Genomic DNA, 20294 nt, shown 5'->3' on the forward strand with positions numbered 1-20294 from the left:
CTTCAACTGTGAAATGTCGGAGAAATCAAAATGAACAAAAGCAGATTAAAGCAAGCCAAGTCAACAATAAACTATAAAAAAGCATGAGATGCATGACTACCGACAATCCATACAGTGAAAAGTGCATGTTAAATGTTAAGTAGTTCCAGAAAGGGGCACAGATGTAACAAGGCACTCATGCTGTTGGCTGCTCTCTTACTGCTCTTTCACATCAGAGCTTGCGTTGGAGAACGCTCAAAGCATACGTTTTGTTGTATGCGTTTTAATATGCGTTGCACTGCAGTGAGTGTGCGTTTTTAATCAGTTTTCAATGCGTTATAGCACATAGGAAAATGCAGGTAATTTTTTTTTTCTTTTAGTTTTCAACTTTCAATATTGTTCCTCTGTTGCATTCTGGGACTGATTGCCTGCGTTAACGGATTAAAAACGCGCATAGTGTGCGTTTTACATTGACTAACATTGTAACGCATAAAGCTAGCGTCGGCCGAAAAACTGCGCCTGGGTGCAGTGTAACGCAACGCACAAAAAGGCTGCGTTATAAGTGAAAGCTAAAATGAAAGTCTATGGACTTTCATTTCACCTTGGGTAACGCAAACTTTACCCGTTGCGTTGAAACGCAGAAAATCTGCCCTAATGTGAAAGAGCCCTTAGGAGGCCTACTTTTTATTGACCTAAAGAAGGGTTGTCCTACTGCGAAACATGTTGTAAGTCTTTTTGTGCTTATCCAATCAAAGTGATTAAAACCACAAGCAGTATTCCATAAGGTAAAGCCAACCCTTACCTTTTTCAAATGTTTTTTTGTTTCCACTAATCAACCCGATTGACGGGTTGATTTTTCTTTACGTTCTTTTGCATAAAAGGGATTTTTTTAGAGAGCGACTGCCATGTGGATTCAAGGCTGAGTGCTGACAGTTGTTCCCCAAATGCTCATATAGCCATATAGTGGTTGCCTGCTTGTGCAACCCTCATTGTGAGTAGTTCCTCATCTATTACTAAACTAAATTACTATGACTAAATCCTCCCCTACTACTAATATACTGCAAAAGATTGGGCTGCCATTTCTTCCTGTGTTTTTTTTTCTTTTGTCCAGTTTACAGATGTACCAAGGCACAGTGGAAGTTAGAGTTAGGCATTTTGAGCTCCTGAACTTTCATATTGGATTAACCGCCTAAGTCAAAGACTCTCATGCTTTACAGTCACATGGGCATTTAGAAGGGGGTGGGGAGAGCACTCTGTCACCTGGAGCAACACCATCTTGCTGATACACACGATGACATTTCCATGTCAGATAGGCCGATCATTTGATCATCTCCAGCATGGCCACCCTGCTCTTGATTGAGAAAGGGATTGATTTTGAAATCAGTGCTGCATAAAATCTATTCCTTTTTCGAACTGGAAGCACATCAGACATGCTGGAAATGATCAAACGATCAGTCTATGTGATGCACGAGGCAAAAATTGCATCACGTGTATCCAGCATTACAGCCCATCATGGCTGCAAGTCTGTAGTAGAGAAGTGAGAGTTTACACTGAATGTATGAGGAGTGAGCAGGCAGTGGGAGGTTGTGGAGGAGGAGTGAAGGCTCTTTGAATATCTACAGCAGGAGTAAATTTTTCCATTTTTCAAAAACTACAACTGTATAAGAAACTTTTTTTTTAAAATACCTAGCCTATTTAACATAATATTCTTCTAAATCCATCCATACAAAACGGCACCTAACCTTTATATAAGAAATACAGTTGCAACATTCTTTAGATTGTAAGCTGGCAAGGGCAGGGCTCTCTCTCCCTTCTGTGTCTTGGCATTTGCTATACATTTTGCTCATCATGTTACATTAGTCACTGTGATTACTACAATATGTCAACCAAGTCTGTATTATGTACCAGTGTCTATATCTTGTGTATACCATTCTCTGTATTACAGCAAGACCCCTTCCAACACAGGCGGGGATTGCTGCCCAATGCTGGATATATGTGCTTGGCCGAAAAAGCACAAACCTCTCACTTCCAGCCCCCCCCCCCCCCCCCCGTTACCAAGGCTACAGGCGCTATCTTCTACCCTTCCAGTAGCTCCTAGTGGTTTTCCCATGTCCTCTGTGTATGGCTCCTGGCATGTCACGTGACCCGCCAGGAGCCGTGCATGGACGCCGGAAATCTGAAGGGAGCTGCAGAAAGGGCAGAAGACGGCACCTGGAAGCTCAGTAAGCATTTTCTGCCCTTCAAACCCCCCAAAGCAGTGTCCCCATTATCCCCCTCAGGCATGCCCAGCTGAGTCTTCCGGTTGTCCATGTTGGTTTCTTAATCTGTACAATGCCATGGAATATGTTGGAGCTTTATAAAGCAATAATAATAATGGTGATAATAAAGCACTTGATTCTCACTTGTATCTGGGTGTTTCCACCCTCCAACAGTGCGATTCCTAGTAAGATTCCTTCAGAAAATATCCGATCATTCTTGGTGCTGACAATGACGTCTATGATCAGCTCAGAAGCGCCCTCTTTATCGAGAAGACACTGAATTTCCATCATGGAGGCACCTGACTTCCTGTCGCTGTCCGGACCAGAGTAGGCTGTACAGAAGCAAACAGCAGGGTTAGGGCTTTCGTAAACTGCAATCCACTTTGTTGTCCCTCTTCTGCCATGATTACAGATACAGTAAAACATAAGAAAGACTGGGCAGAGAGCTTGTGCAGGCTGGGACAGAATTATCTGTGCTTGGATACAGGAAACAGGAACACAAAGCCAAAAATATGAATTAGAACTTAGTGAAACAGAGGCACCAGGAAGAATAAAATACTCAAAAATCAGTATGAAAGTGGGAGGTAGGGGTAGACTTACCTCCCTATGGATGACGTCAAATTCCAGCACACAAAAAAACTTTATTGGTGTACATTCCACTTAGGCAACGTGTTTCGCAGGTAGCACCTGCTTCCTCAGGCAACATTGGAGTCACTGTTTTGAGGTCCCTTTGGGGAGTTGTCTTATTCAAAGAGCTCATGAGACAGCGACTCCAATATTGCTTGAGAAAGTGGGTTTTAACTGCAAAACGAATCACACAAGTGGAGCATACGCCAATAAAGATTTAGTTTGCTTCAATTTGACGGCATGTGCCATTGACAGGGAGTTTAGTCAACCACCACCTCCAATTTTTAAACTGATTTCTTTAACTGTTTTTAGTGTATTTTATGCATCTGTTTCACAAAGTTCTGCATTTGTGTCCACACTTGGTGGAGGGTTGTTATCTTTTATTTCCATATCTACAGAGAGTGAATTGTCAACCAGAGTGGGATTGGGTTTATTCCCCCCCCCCCCCATACTTGCGAGCATCATTCCTTTATTTGTCTAATTTGCTAAATATACCATTACATTAGAGTGTACATCATTACTTTAGAGTGTCGCCCCCCCCCCCCTCCATCAAATTCCCCATATTTCATAAACCATAATGGATAAATGAAGCTGGGGAGATAATGCCCTTCATATAGGCATGTTACATTTGCGTACCTGAGCACTCAATAGTGCAAGGTAATCAACCACAGAAGTCCACAGAGTGCAAACCCAGGGACCCAGTGCAAAAGCTTCCCCACTCTGGTGCACAGAGCTGGAAACTCAGGCATGCAGAGGTCTCATCCCCTGGAGTTCCTGGTGGGCAGAGCTGGGAAATCAGTTATACAGAGACCTCACAGCTAGAGTCCTGAAGGCTGTTCAGTTCCATGAGATAGTGAAGGAATATTCTGAATGATCTGACTGATGCTAAACAGTGCCCCGGCCAGAGAAATCACACAGACACTCAACTATATTTCCCAAAAGTAAATAAGGAATAGATTATTCTTCTGGATCTCATCACACTGATCTGCTTCTCACGTCCATCACTCCAAAACTCTTAATTACTTTGGAAACCTTATTAATAAAAATAATTGAATGTACAGTATTCTCCTACAGGGAGATCCATAACATTTAAACAGGAGCTAGAGGAGATGTGACGTACCTACGGAGGTTGCAGCCTTTCCATACCCCACAGATAGCGGACCATTCAGGGACAAGTCACCCTTGAAGTAACGATTCAGAAGTATCTTACGCAACGTGACGCCCTGTGGAATAGAAGCAAGAACGACATAAACACTTCTGTACTCTGTACAAATGAATGTCTATATACAGCGGATTCAAATGTATTTGTACTTTCATGATTTACACGTGCAAAGGAAAATAAGCTTCCGCATAGGATTCTGAAGCTGAGGGCACTAAAGACTCACCCAGGAGAGGACAGTGAGGCTAGCAGTTATAGAGGGAATGCAGTGTTTGAGGAGACCGGTCGTTACAATGATTCGTACATAATAAGGCCCCGGTGGTGCATTTTCCTATGTTTTGCATAGCACCCATTCTTACCTGAACTCTCCCCTGTAAGCAGGCAAGGTACTTTGGGCCTTGCTTTGGAGGGGGGGGGGGCGTCGCTTTCCGCTGTGCTCCACTCAGCCCCAGCAACTTACATGCCAGTGTTCCATCGGTGACTCCTCTCACCGCGCTCTCCTTGCGCTCTCCTGTCGCTGGGCCCGGCTGCACGTCATCATGGTTACCGGGCGGCGCCTCTTATGATGTCAGAGGTGCCTTCCCGAAAGTAACCAAGGCAGTAGTAGCGAAGCAGGGCCCAGGAAAAGGAGAAAGCAAGGAAAGCGCGGTGAGAGGGGTCGCAGATGGAACGCTGGCATGTAAGTTTCTAGGGATGGCCTGTACCTGGCTACCTATACTGGGCACCTATAGCTACCTACCTATACTGGGGCTCCACCTGTACCTGGCACCTATAGCTCGCTACCTATACTGGGGCTCCACCTGTACCTGTGTTGTATTAGTTTAAGCAGACAGTGATTGTCTATTGTGACTTAGATGAAAATCAGATCACATTTTATGACCAATTTGTGCAGAAATCCATATAATTCCAAAGGGTTCACATACATTTTCTACTGTATAACTGGCTACTGACAGGGCAGGGTGACAAGATCTGACACAGACGGGGATAAGAGGTGACACAGGGGAGCATAGAGGGGGACAAAAGAGGCAAAGGGGGAACAGAGGGGGACAAAAAAGGCACAGGGAAAACAGATGGGGACAAAAGAGAATGGATTCTACAGTCCCTATCTCATTTGGTAACAGGGGACTACCTGTATTTTGCTAGTATTTGGCTCCACCCACATTGTGTCATTGCGTTATTTTCTTTGGTGGTCTGGCCTCGTCCATTTTTTGCAGCGTGAATGAAGCTCTCTATGAAGGGGGGGGGGGGGGGGGGCAAGTTATGGGCTGGTTGGGGCCACCAAAACCTTAGCTGCACCCTTGCCTGTAAGTTCCTAAAAAGACCCCGCCCCCTCACTTTATCTCCCTTCCCCCATGGATAAAGTGAACCTCCTAATACTGATGCCCAAAGACTTCTACTTATAGTGGTTTGTATACATATATCGGCTACAAACATTATTTCTTGCCTTGCAGTGGTGGGCCCCTGGTTCGAATCCGAGCCAGGGCATTATCTGCATGGAGTTGATATGTTCTCCCCATGCTTGCGTGGGTTTCTTCCAGGCATTCAAGTTTCCTCCCACATTCCAAAAACATACAGATAAGTTAACTGGTTTCTCTCTAAATTGGCCCTAGAGTATAAGAAAAGACATATGCCCATGGTAAGGATTAGCTCATCTGAGGGACAGTTAGTGACATGTCTATATACTGTATACTCTGTCGAGCGCTGTAGAAGATGTTGGCTCTATATAAAAACTAAATAATAATAATAATGAATTCCTATGTATTAGCCGATCGGCTGCTATCAGCAACGAGAGCCAACTCACTGCTTGGATGCCTGATTAACGAGTTAGCACAAGCATCTATTAGACGCCTACCTGTCCCGGTGCCCAAATGACCTGCACAGCACAATAATTCACATTAAAAAAAAATTAAAAAAAGGAAAACTTTGTCTGTGCTCTTGACTGTACGCATAGCTTTCACAGACAATGCGTACAACTTTGCGACCATTAACATGGGGCACTAGGTTCCAAGAAACTTGTTGTGGGTACAGATCTTAAGAAAAGAATGTCTGTAAAATAGACCATCTGTGCCTCTTTAGGAGGGCAACATTTAGTGGACTATAGTAGCATTACTGAGAAGAAGTCAGTCTGGAGATAGAGTACCATACGTAAGTCCAGTGGCATAGCTAAGGAGCTGTGGGCCCCGAATCAAGTTTTACAATGGGGCCGCCTCAAGCACTCTATACATAACAATTGATACAGCGCACCAAAACCTGCCAGTGGCAACTACAGTGTCAGGGGTTCAAGAAGGGGATGGGGAACAGTTTGTTAATGATTACCACTATTCAAAGTATCTATAGAAGTGATTATTATGAGCACCGGACCAATACTGTAGTTGAGGGAAGGCCCTTTGGGGCCCCGATGCGGTCGCAACCTCTGCAACCCCGCTTGCTATGCCCCTGCGTAAGTCTTGTACACACATACAAGGCATGTCACCCGGCAGGGATGGCGACTTGACCCCTTGGGCGACATTGCAGTACTGATGCTGGCTAGCAATGCGTTCTGTTACTATGCATGGGGAAGAGGGCTGATGGAGTGGCGCATGAGGAGGAGTTATGTGGCAGGGAGGGATAGCCCTCAGCCAGAGCTTGGCCAAATCGATCTGCCAGGCTGACCGCTGGCCAAGCCACCAAGGGGGTCAGGGGTTGCTGTACTCAAGCTAGATTCACAGCAACGGTGATCATTGTTGGCCATGTCCAGGCTGAGTTTAATCTAGTAAGAGTACGAGGATTTATTCTGTATACTTGACTTTTTTTTTTTAAATTGTTATTAGTAAGAGATCGCCACACGACCCCACAAAGTTTTCCAACAGTCTCACTTAAGCCGCACAGCAAAGCTGCGAACAGCAGGAGACAACAAACACAATCCCAAACAATTAACTGATCCTTCCTGCGCTAGACGATGCCCGGAATATCTGCTGGCACCCCTCCCCCCCCCTTTCCACAATCTAATGTGGCCACGAGACTAGTCTGCAGAAAAGCCCGGGGAGCGCAGACGAGAGGAACGAGGCGGATTCGTCTGCCTCTTCCCAAGGTCTGGCCTTTAAAGGATAATAAATGAAATGACTTGCAGGGCGTGCGTCTCTCCTGACCTGTGTGGGCTGACTCGGTGGCGTACGCCATGTAGGACACATGGTAACCATGGAGACAGCACACGACTTTAAGTGTAGGAGTCAGACATTGTAAACACGGCGGGGAGAAAAAAAATCTGTCTCTCCCCCCGACCAGGAGACACCCTGAAGATGCTGCAGTGATCAGCGATTACACCGACTCGCATACACAGACAGACCGCAGTGCACGAGAGAAATTACTTCATATACCATGTCTATCTATCTATCTATCTATCTATCTATCTATCTATCTATCTATCTATCTATCTATCTATCTTCTTCAGTACTCATGCCTCCTAGCACAAGACTCCTAGCTTTAAATGGACAATGTCTGCATGGAGTTTGTATGTTTTCCTCATGTTTGTGACGATTTCCTTTCGGACACTTCAGTTATCTCCCACATCTCACAAATAGTGCCAAGGCAGAGTCATGTGAGCAGAGAGTGTTTGTAACTGCCACCACTGCGGGATCCCTCATCAGCCCGTCGCAGCGTCTCACCTCTATGACTCCCTCTAGTGACATCTCTCATTATGTGCGCCACGGAAGGGAGTCATAGAGATGCTGCGACAGGCTAAAGAGGGATCACGGAAGCACTGACAGGTGAGCAATAGCTACAAGAATGCTTCGCACTTGGGACTCTGCAAATGAGGGGAGGTGACCTAATACTGGTGGCACATCTGGCTATCGAGACTGAGTAGGGTGCTGCCTTACACTGGGGGTTCATCAGGCTACCTATACTGGGGAGAGGGCTGCCTAATACTGGTGGCACATCAGGCTATCTACACTGAGGAGGGGGCTGCCTAATACATGTGGCGCATCAGGCTACCTATACTGAGGAGGGGGCTGCCTAATACATGTGGCGCATCAGGCTACCTATACTGAGGAGGGGGCTGCCAAATATTGAGGGCACATCTGGCTATCTATACTGGGTAGGGTGCTGCTTTATACTGGGGGCACATCAGGCTACCTATACTGGGGAGGGGACTGCCTAATACATGTGGCGCATCAAGCTACCTATACTGGGGAGGGGGCTGCCTAATATTGAGGGCACATCTGGCTATCTATACTGAGGAGGAGGCTGCCTAATACTGGGGGCACATCTGGCTACCTATACTGAGGAGGAGGCTGCCTAATACTGGTGGCACATCAGGCTACCTATACTGAGGAGGGGGCTGCCTAATACATGTGGCGCATCAAGCTACCTATACTGGGGAGGGGGCTGCCTAATATTGAGGGCACATCTGGCTATCTATACTGGGTAGGGTGCTGCCTTATACTGGGGGCACATCAGGCTACCTATACTGAGGAGGGGGCTGCCTAATACATGTGGCGCATCAGGCTACCTATACTGAGGAGGGGGCTGCCTAATACATGTGGCGCATCAGGCTATCTATACTGAGGAGGAGGCTGCCTAATACATGTGGCGCATCAAGCTACCTATACTGGGGAGGGGGCTGCCTAATATTGAGGGCACATCTGGCTATCTATACTGGGTAGGGTGCTGCCTTATACTGGGGGCACATCAGGCTACCTATACTGAGGAGGGGGCTGCCTAATACATGTGGCGCATCAGGCTACCTATACTGAGGAGGGGGCTGCCTAATACATGTGGCGCATCAGGCTACCTATACTGAGGAGGGGGCTGCCAAATATTGAGGGCACATCTGGCTATCTATACTGGGTAGGGTGCTGCTTTATACTGGGGGCACATCAGGCTACCTATACTGGGGAGGGGACTGCCTAATACATGTGGCGCATCAAGCTACCTATACTGGGGAGGGGGCTGCCTAATATTGAGGGCACATCTGGCTATCTATACTGAGGAGGAGGCTGCCTAATACATGTGGCGCATCAGGCTATCTATACTGAGGAGGGGGCTGCCAAATATTGAAGGCACATCAGGCTACCTATACTGAGGAGGGGGCTGCCTAATACTGGGGTCACATCGGGCTATCTGTACTGAGGAGGGGGCTTCCTAATACTGGGGTCACATCAGGCTATCTGTACTGAGCAGGGGGCTGCGTAATAATGCCTAATTCAGCTCTCCCATCCACCCACACAGTCTGCTGCTGCCCTGCCCCTTACCTGTGCTGCCCTGCCCCTCACCTGTGCTGCCCCATCCACTGTATGCTTCTCCTATTCATCTTTCCAATCCACCCACACAGTCTTCTCCAGCCCTGACCCTCAACTGTGCTCCGCCATCCACTGTATGCTAATCCTATTCATCCCTCCCATCCACCCACACAGTCTGCTTCTGCCCTGTCCCTAACCTGTGCACCCCCATTCACTGTATGCCTCTCCTATTCATCTCTCCAATCCACCCACACAGTATGCTGCTGTCCTGCCCCTCACCTGGGCTCCTCCATCCACTGTATGCCTCTCCTATTCATCTCTACTATCTAACCACATAGCCTGCTGCTGCCCTGCCCCTCACCTGTGCACCCCCATTCACTGTATGCCTCTCCAATTCATCTCTCCAATCCACCCACACAGTATGCTGCTGTCCTGCCCCTCACCTGGGCTCCTCCATCCACTGTATGCCTCTCCTATTCATCTCTACTATCTAACCACACAGTCTGCTGCTGCCCTGCCCCTCACCTGTGCACCCCCATTCACTGTATGCCTCTCCAATTCATCTCTCCAATCCACCCACACAGTATGCTGCTGTCCTGCCCCTCACCTGGGCTCCTCCATCCACTGTATGCCTCTCCTATTCATCTCTACTATCTAACCACACAGTCTGCTGCTGCCCTGCCCCTCACCTGTGCACCCCCATTCACTGTATGCCTCTCCTATTCATCTCTCCAATCCACCCACACAGTTTGCTGCTGCCCTGCCCCTCACATGTGCTCCCCCATCAACTGTGTACTTCTCCAATTCATCTCTCCTATCCACCCACACAATCTGGTGCTGCCCTGCCCCTCACCTGTGCCCCCCCATCAACTGTATACTTCTCCTATTCATCTCACTTTTCCACCCTGTCTGCTGCTGCCCTGCCCCTCTCCTGTGCTAATACATCCACTGCCAGTGCTTGTACTTTTACCTGTGATACACATTCTCCACCCAACTACCTCCGCTACCTTACACTCTGCAAACTCCCCTACAGGGATGCTCATCCGGATTCCGGATATCGGGGTAACACGGATATCCGAACTTTTTTAAGCTATCCGATTCGGATTTGGATACGGATTCCGGATTTTTTTTTAAAAAATCCGAATAGCTATCTGTGGATTTTTGGACGCATGACCTGGATATCCGTGGATATTGCAGATATCCGGATCCGAAATCGATTACAAAGTAAACATCCCTCTCCTCCTCCTCCTTGTTCATGGATCTCGTCTTCCAGGGATTTGTAGGATGTCAAAAGCAAGCTCACATACATTGGTCAGGAATCGAACCCAGGTCAACTGCTTGGAAGGCAGCTATGCTCACCACTATACTGCCACACAGTGAATGCTTTGCTGTAGGAAAAAGTGGTGTTAAACTTCTTGGAGTAGACTTACTTCCTCCCTCCAAAAGACACACATACATCCCCATAAAATCATTTAGCAGCAACTGCATGCACAGTCTCTGTGGCCCAATTGGTTAGCGCATTTGTCTGTTAACCGAAAGGTTGGTGGTTCAAGCCCACCCAGAGATGGCTTTGCCTTTTGTGTTCAACGGTTGTCCGGAGAGAACCCCAGATAGCCATTTAGCAGCAACTGCATGCACATTCTCTGTGGCGCAATTGGTTAGCGCATTTGGCTGTTAACCGAAAGGTTGGTGGTTCGAGCCCACCCAGGGACGGCCTTGCCTTTTGTGTTCAACAGTTGTCCGAAGAGAACCCCAGATAGCCATGTAGATTCGTCTATCTGTCTCTAGTAGGGATGGTCACCGCTTTCCGCGGAATTGTATTTTCCGCGATTCCAGGCGGAAATTGGTCATTCCGTTCCGTCAGAACGGAATTGGTTTTTCAATCCGGCGGAATACTGAAATTGCCTGTGAAGTTCCGCCGGTATCCGTTGATGGTTTTAAGCTGAAAATTCAGTTCAATGTCATCGAGTCCGAGAGAGAGGAGAGAGAGATGATTCTGCATAGCTATCTGGGGTTCTCTTTGGACAACTGTTGAACACGAAAGGCAAGGCCGTCTCTGGGTGGGTTTGAACCACCAACCTTGCGGTTAACAGCCAAATGCGCTAACCAATTGCGCCACAGAGACTGTGCATGCAGTTGCTGCTAAATGGCTATCTGGGGTTCTCTTCAGACAACTGTTGAACACAAAAGGCAAGGCCGTCCCTGGGTGGGTTTGAACCACCAACCTTTCGGTTAACAGACAAATGCGCTAACTAATTGTGCCACAGAGACTGTGCACACAGTTGCTGCTAAATGATTTTATGGGGATGTATGTGTGTCTTTTGGAGGGAGGAAGTAAGTCTGCTCCAAGAAGTTTAACACCACTTTTTCCCCAACAGTGAAGCATTCACTGTGTGGCAGTATAGTGGTGAGCATAGCTGCATTTCAAGCAGTTGACCCGGGTTTGATTCCTGGCCAATGTATGTGAGCTTGTTTTTGACATCCTACAAATCCCTGGAAGACAAGATCCATGAACAAGGAGGAGGAAAAATGAGGGGGTGTTTTTCACCTTCCAAAACGGTTTGGAAGCATTTTAAAGGGCACTTCCGGTTTTTGATACAGATTTCCAAATAGGTCGGATATCCGCGAATAATGCGTCCGGATATCCGCATTCACGCAGATATCTAAAAGGTCAGATTTGGATATCCGAACCAGATCCGGATATCTGGATATCCGGATCAATTCGGATTTTAAAAAGTACTATCTGAGCACCCCTGCTCCCCTACTCACCTGTCATGTTACTCTTTTCCCCTCCGCCTGCCACGACCACCAACCTTTCCCACCCCTGGAGTGCAACAGGCACAAAGGCACCAATTTGGTAATCAGCTCAAGCATTCTCGCTCTTTCCAGCACCTCCAGTGAAAAGGAACGTTTCCCCTGATCACACAGAAGATGAAGAAACGTTACAATTAATGGCCCTTTCTGATTTTTACCCAAAGTACTTCATCATGTAAAAGCCAGTGAAGCATCTACCTTGCTAAAGTGGCACTTTAAAAAAAAGAGAGAAAAAACTGAATTTACAATTTACTAAAACAAGCACCTCACTTTTCTGGGAAACATTATTCAATATCCGTATGAAAAAAAAAAATCTGCACTTAATGTCATCTTGCTGGATTGTCTGGTCGTGATTTAGAAGCGTTAACAAATTGCGCTCGTTAACCCTTCGCAGACAGCCTGGGAGCGTGCCCATCACGCCTCGGCGGCTGCAATCAAGCTTCGTCGTCAGCAGCCGACAATCACAAGGGTCTCTGATGAATCTTTTCACCGATGACATTAGGGTGGCTTTTGTGGTACAATCAGAGGCAAGCACTTAACTTTTTCCTAATTAGGGCCGATATACATTCAAGAGGGCAAAAACAAGAGGGACGATGCTGCTACAGGTTTTTTCTTTAAACATCAGTCACAGTTCTACTTCCTGCCTAAACTTGCAAAATACAGTGGCAAAATGGATCTAAAGAAAGACTCTCTGAGCCTGATTTACTAAAAGCTGAAGCAGATTGTGGTCCACTGGTTTAGTCTGCCTTGACTGCTGTGTAAGGTCCTATTGCATAGCGTCCATGGGGAGGAGACGTAGCACCAAAGTGCAGGCAACCTGCAGTCCAGGGATGAAATCAGTTCCACTGAAAAGAATAGGGAAAGATACACGTGTGCACATTTCCCTATCCACTGTCACACTGCCTCAGATGTAGGTGACTGCCAGCATTTATCAGAAAAAATAACATGCCGCTATAGAGTGGGACGACAACCAAACACTTTTCCTTAGGGCTTGTTTCCACTGCAGCCAAATCACAGTATTTTCCCACACGCATCAGAGCTGGAACAAAGTGAGGGGAAAAAATGATGCCTGCTGCAGTTTTCTGCACAACGCTTCCGAATCCCAATCACCGTGGAATGGCACGGCTATATTGATTCGGATGTGAATTAGCATCAGCAAGAGTGCTGCATATGTTTAAGAAACAGATTCGGCAACCCTGTGGAAATCCAGCCTTAGGTATTTTTGGTACTGGGCATGTACTGGGCAAGTGTGTGTAGAGTGGGATATAAAAAAATAAAAAAAATAATCACATTTATTTTTGAAATACAATTAAAATTGTGGAGTCGGAGTTGAAGCAATTTTGGGTACCTGGAGTCGGAGTCGGTGGTTTCAATAAACAGGAGTCGAAAGATTTTTTAACCAAATCCATAGCCTTTGTAAAAATTATACTGAGGAGTCGGAGCAAATTTGTGTACCTGGAGTCAGAGGTTTCATAAACTGAGGAGTCGGAGTCGGATGATTTTTTGGTACTGACTCCACAGCCCTGCAGCAAAGTCCACCAACTTACGGTAACTTTATTGAATCATTAATTTACAACCATGCAGGCTGGATGACAGAAAAGGTGGACTGTGCAATGATGGGGGTCTTCCTCATGGCCAATAACAGGCCACATACCTTTGCATACACAATGCTGACTTCTACATCTGCCTAATGCTGGGCATACACGGCTCAATTTTGCTGCCCGATTCCAGCCCGATCGTTTTGCCCGCTCGATTCTGCAAGCGATTCTCTTATCTTTGGCTCGTTTTTCTTATCTTTTCCCATTGTCCTCCATGCAGAATCGAGCAGCTAATTGATCGGACGGGAGATCGGAGGTGTCGGAAATGATCTATCGAGCCATCTAAATGGCTCAGAATGGAACCGTGTATTCACAGCATAAAATCCATCAGTTGATGGTTCTGCCTGAAATCTATCAGTTAATGGTTCTAATCCATTTTGATATCATGTCTGAAGAAACAACGGATTAAAAGTTTACAAGAAAACCCATTTAAGGTGGCCATACACTTTTGCAGCAGATTCAACCATCAGATAGGTTTCTGTCAAGTCGAATCTGACAGGAATCTATCTGATGTGTGCCACACACTAGGAACAGATTTCCAATAGACTTTAGAATAAAATCTATTGGAAATTGATCTAAATGCATTATTGGACCATTAGATTCAATGCAACTCTATGGGCCATCGATCTGCTGCCACAGCCGATCGACCTAGATTTTCCATCTTGTCAGGTAGATCAAAGCGATTGAAATCGGCAGCAAATCGATTGATCGATAGATTTGATAGAATCAATTGATAGTTGAAATCGACCAGTGTATGGGCCCCTTTACAGTTAGTCATTAAATGTATAATCCAAATCAACTTTAATTGTTTTGTCAGCAGATCAGTTCCTCAACGAATACCAGACCATACCTCACTCGCTTGGTCCTTGGCTACTGATTGCAGAACAGAAAGACACAGCTGAGGGGGCAGAGCGCTTCCACAGAGCACAGTGCGTTCCATAACACTGAGAGGGCTGGACAAAAACCCATTTTGATGAGCTAAAACTGCTTAGTTCAAGCCTGGGTTTTCCAAAACACTGAAATTTAAATCTCTATTGAAATGTTTTATTTACTTTTTAAGGGAGCCAAAAAGGCAATGCAGAAGTTAAAAATCAATCTAATTTTTTTCCTATGTAGCCTTTTCCCCAGGACGCAAAGCCGCATAACAGATACTGCTGAGCATGCAGAGCATGCCCATGTCTGCCCGACCCCCCTCTCCCCCCCAGGACCAGGTGCCGATATATTTTCACCCCAAACAGCTGACCGCTCTGACACGGAGAGAGAGCGGGAGCACTTCCAGCGCCGCCACCGCAGAGCTAACAGTTACTCTTTAATGTCTTTTGAAGGCTTTTAATGGCTTTCAGGAGAGTGTATCGTTTTCTGGGCTTATGGTAGCTTTTTTCAGGAGTGGGAGTAGAGAAAGGGCTGGAATTTGGGCTTTTTGATGGCTTTTGCTGACATTCAAACGCAACGCCAAAAAAAGCAAACGACTTCTAGAAGCTGCATGTTGCTTTTGAGACGAAACAAGATGGGATCTACTGACAGGCTTTCATGAAAGCCTGAAAAAGCTCCTACTAAACGCTCCAATTCACTTGCATGAGACGGCAGTAGATCCCTTAAAACATTACTTTTAAACTGCCACGTTAAATGCCACCAAAACATCTGTGTGAACCAGCCCTTTTCCACTAGCAATCGCTAGCGTTCACGCTGAACGCTAGCGATTGCTGAATCGCAATCACCGGCGATTCCCCGACATTCGCGGCCGCGATTTTGCTATGCTATGCACTGCATAGCAAAATCGCGGCAAATATCGCTCCGCCGCGCGTTCGCGTTCCCGGCAAAAACAAATCGCGGTAGTGGAAATGACCTACCGCGATTCCTATGTTAAAAAGCAAACCGTAGCGATTGTAAAATCGCTAGCGGTTTGCGTTTTTGCGATTCAGTTTGCGCTGGTGGAAAAGGGCCCTGGACTGGAACTCTTGCACAGGAGAGAAGGAAAGCAGAGAGAAATGCACCCTGTGTGTATTTAGAGAGTTTAGCCTGTTTAATTACCCGTTATCTGTGTCTAATCACAAGTTGTAATCTCCCACCTGTGTCACATGACTGCCTATGGCAGATAAGCAGATAAGCTCATTTGAAAGCACAGGGTGTTAACAATATGTCTGCTTCCATGAACCAGGAAGTAGAAACAGTGCAGAATTATTTTAGTATTTGTATCAGCTGTAACAAAGAAATGTTTTTGTTTGAGGGCTCGTTCCCACTGTTGCGACGCGATTTCGGCCGCATTCCGACGCTTGTAAAAACGCATGCGGATGCGTTTCCACATGCGTTTTTACCCGCGATTTCGCATGCGATTTCGCATGGCAGGGTGCCATGCGAAATTAACCATGACACTGCCAGGGCTAAATAAAATTGAAAAAGGTGCGAAATCGCACGCGAAATCGCGGGTAAAAACGCATGTAACAAACGCATGCGTTTTTACTATTAAATACATTAGCGGCGATTCGCACGGATTCCCGACGCAGGCAAAATCGTTGGCTCTTTTGTGCGTTTTTTTCACGCTGAAAAAAACGCACCTCAACAACGCTACAGTGGAAACAGGCCCATCCACTTGTATTACATGTGCGGATCTGCATGCGTTGGACGCATGCAGATTCGCGATAGTGGAAACGAGCCCTGAAGGTTATTATTTGTATATTTTAGAGCAGAGAGGACATTTTGAGTTCAGGTCCACTTTAAGGGTACCAGCAGCTTTTTTGTTTTCATATACAGTATTTTATGACAGTCCTGGAGCCTTTCAAAATATATATTTTTCATTTAGAAAAAGCCTTCTACATAAAGCTTGCTCTAAAAAGCGTCCTTGGAGTTCCTCTTTATTCAATTAGAAACCGATTGTTATCAGATGAGCTGTGCCGGCTGTGCAATGCTTCCTGCACCCAGGTTATGTCATGCCTCTTGTGTCAGGCAGAGCTTTCTATAAATACAGGAGTGTTATACAATCACATAGTCACTGAACACTGTCAGGTGCCTTAGCCACCCGCAATGTGCGCACTCAGACTGCTGTCTGCCTCTCTGCAGCAGCAACTGTACGGGGAGGGGGAAGCCCACACAATTGTGTTGCTTTCATACACTTGCTCTGAAACTCGTCCCTCTGGCTGCTGTATTGGTGTGAAGACAATGTGACAAGTGTGGGAGAAGTCTCTGTACTGAAGCAGGAGACAGGAACACCCCCACACCTTTGTACTGTACACCTTAAAGGGAAATTACACTTTTCTTATGAAGTTGCAGCAAGCATAGATCAGTGTTCCCCAAGTCTTTTATCTATAATTATTAAAAATTATCTTTTCATTCCGATTGTCAGCCAGTTAAAATTTCTATTTGAGTGATATGGTCACTGGGCAATGGGACTAACCAGAACAAGAAAACACACAAGACAACCAGGAGCCTATATAGTGTAGTGTGTTAAGAAAGATTTATGAAAAATGTAAACGAAGTAAAAAAAGAAGTGGTCTAAAGCAACCACACCTAAAGACAGGGCTGCCATCTTTTTGCTGCCGTCCCACCATTGCAGGGATTGGAATGGGTGGCACCAACATCATACCTCCCTCCCGCACCATGGGCCCCCCCTCCTGTGTCCCCCTGCAGAGCTGGCACAGCGGTGCGTTTTGTAAATGTGTCACCTGCTCCATGCTATATGTCCATGCTTCTCAGTAGCCGGCTCCTCTCTATTTCCTGTTTACCTGCAGGACTCGTATGATGTCGACCCCCCTCCCCACCTCTGCTGGGGGGGGGGAGGGGGTTGTCACCCCTTCCATGCCTGCTTCCCTGCTCATGACCATGCCACCCCCAGGTAATCTGGCACCTAAAGCAGGTGCTTCAGGCTGCATCATGGTAGATCCACCCCTTCTTAAAGAGACCCCAAGGTGGATGCTAACAAGAAAAATACATATTTAACTATGAAGAGTGAAGCCTCTGGATCCTCTAGAGGCTTCCTGTGTCCTCCTTGGGATCACCGGCGCTGCCCGGGACCCTCTGGAAGTTTGCGACAACACTCTTTCTCATGCACAAGCACAGGCAATGTGAGAGTACGGCCGCACCTGCGCAGTAGCAGGGAGTTGCTCCTAGACAGGTGGCTCCTCTTACTGCACAGGCACTGAGCCATGGCCGTACTCAACAAGGCCTTGGTGGATATGTTCCCGGGGTCTGCGTGTGACAATGGTGGGAGCAAGGAGGATACAGGGAGCCTATGGAGGATACAGAGACATCACTCTTCATAGGTAAGTATTTATTTTTTTTGTTAGCGTCTGCCTTGGGTATACTTTAAGACTTGCGGGGAGACATCTGTCTCTGCTCGGGTCCAGACCACATGAAAACTGGATATGTTGGTTGCTCTCCTAAAAATCATTTTATGTGAACATAAAAACTAAAAACAACCTCCCAACAGAGGCGTAATGCATAAGATATAAGGTACTCACACATGCGTATTACGGCCCTGCTAGTACACGGAGAAGAACATGGCAATGAGAACACATCTGACAAGCTTGGATACGTTCAGAGCAGGGGCACCAGGCAGCCACCTGGGGCGCTGTGTGGGGGGTGCTGCCACATGAGGGTGGGGGACCGTGCCCACTTCCCTGCCAGATTGTGGGACCCTCTGGTGGACTACCCGTTGCCCACCTCAGCCTGCAGGATTCTACGGGAACATGGTGTCCGAAGCCCTGCACTGGAGACAGGGCTTTTGGGCGCCATCTTCCCGTAGTCCTGCTCTGCAGTGTCAGCGCGGGAGTTGTGAACATCCTCGGGGGAGCTGCGCGTCGGGAGAGGAGTCTTCTGCAGATGGGTACATTTTTTTTTACAAGTGCAAATTATTTTCTGGTGAAACGCTGCCCACATTACGATTATTTTCTGTTGAAACATTGCCACATTATATTTTCTAGTGAGACATTGCTGTAATACGATTATTTTCTGGTGAAACGCTGCCACATTACAATTGTTTTCTGGTGAAACGCTGCCCACATTACGATTATTTTCTAGTGAAACACTACTGCATTACGATTATTTTCTGGTGAAACGGTACCCACATTACGATTATTTTCTGGTGAAACATTGCTGCATTACGATTATTTTCTGGTGAAAGATTGCCACATTATGATTATTTTCTAGTGAAACATTGCTGCATTACGATTATTTTCTGGTGAAACGCTGCCCACATTATAATTGTTTTCTGGTGAAACGCTGCCCACATTACAATTGTTTTGTAGTGAAACATTGCTGCATTATGATTATTTTCTGGTGAAACATTGCTGCATTACGATTATTTTCTGGAGAAACGCTGCCCATATTACAATTGTTTTCTGGTGAAACGCTGCCCATATTACAATTATTTTCAGGTGAAACATTGCTGCATTACGATTATTTTCTGGTGAAACGCTGCTTATATTACAATTGTTTTCTGGTGAAACGCTGCCCACATTAGAATTATTTTCTAGTGAAACATTGCTGCACTACGATTATTTTCTGGTGAAACGAGGCCCACATTACAATTATTTTCTGGTGAAACGCTGCCCACATTACGATTATTTTCTGGTGAAATGCTGTCCACATCACGATTATTTTCTGATGAAACATTGCCGCATTACGATTATTTTTATTCTGGAACACAATTGGGTGCCATAGGTTTTCTCACCTGGAGTGACAAAATGGCTAGAGGTGCCCCTGGTTCAGAGTGCCCTCATGTGGGAACCACTCCACTTAAATTTCATCCCATCATATCTGTGAGAGATCGCGGAAAAGCTGCCGCGAGTACTACTGAGCAGGCGGCTGATTCCGCGTCCAGTGCAGCGGTTTGCACGCGGAAGCGTGTGTCTGGCGGCAGAGTGGAACGCGGAAAAGCCGCCGCATGCAACAACAGTCAGGCGGCTGATTCCGCGTCCAGCGCGGCGGTTTGCACGCAGCAGCATGCAGCTGGTGTGGCTGAGCCTGTTAGTTCACACAGGTTTAGGGCTACGTGCGCGCCAGAAGGCAGGACCTTTATGCCAGCAGGAGATGTGTCAGCTGATCAGGATGATCAGCTGATTCCTGCTGGACTCCTGATTGGCTGAGTGGTTCGGGCGGGGCGGCAGAGTCATGCAACTATATATACAGCTTGCTTGTCAGTTGCTGGTTGTCTGCCGTTGCGATCACTACGTGGAAGCACTCAGACCTTTAGTCAGATCCTACAGTGTGTTAGAACCAGGTGGCCCTGGGAATTCACACTTAGCCAGTTACTTGTACTGTTAATCTGTGTTATTATTCAGACTAGTTCCAGGGTGCTGAGACCAAGGACCTCGCACTCAGTCTAGGCATTGTTTGATATCTGTTATGACTTATTGCGTTTCTGACTACTCCTCTGTCTTCAGATTCGGTACCTCGCATATCTGATATACCGTTGCCAGACCCTGCTTGCCTTGGATACCGAATCAGCCTTCTGTCTTTGTACTTTATCTGTCATCTCTGTTGCTAAACCTCTGCTTGTCTGACCATTCTCCCTTCAGTGGAACGTCTCCCACTGGAGGGTTATCTCTGAGGCTTGCCTCTCCGAGACGACTGCCCCAAGCAGACGATTACTGCTAGGGGTCGAGATTCCTCACTCTGCCTGGTTAGAGGATCTCACGCACGGGCT

The 20294-nt window shown here is 46.6% G+C and overlaps 1 protein-coding gene across 5 annotated transcripts in view; it reads right to left on the minus strand.

The window, feature by feature from the left end:
- Nucleotides 1–20294, minus strand: part of ITPR2 (inositol 1,4,5-trisphosphate receptor type 2) — a 467841-nt gene that overhangs the window by 135874 nt on the left and 311673 nt on the right. For all 5 annotated transcript variants that reach the window (XR_011030536.1, XM_068277594.1, XM_068277593.1 and 2 more), the window contains 2 exons: nucleotides 3985–4087; nucleotides 2382–2569 (listed from right to left, as the gene is read on the minus strand). Coding sequence is in view for 4 of the 5 variants with exons in the window: in XM_068277594.1 (XP_068133695.1) it covers nucleotides 2382–2569; nucleotides 3985–4087 (291 nt within the window). In the remaining variant the exon portion in view is untranslated. The remainder of the gene's footprint in view (nucleotides 1–2381; nucleotides 2570–3984; nucleotides 4088–20294) is intronic.

This window comes from Hyperolius riggenbachi, chromosome 3 (genome assembly GCF_040937935.1).
Source record: "Hyperolius riggenbachi isolate aHypRig1 chromosome 3, aHypRig1.pri, whole genome shotgun sequence".
In the NCBI taxonomy this organism is placed as follows: Eukaryota; Metazoa; Chordata; class Amphibia; order Anura; family Hyperoliidae; genus Hyperolius; species Hyperolius riggenbachi.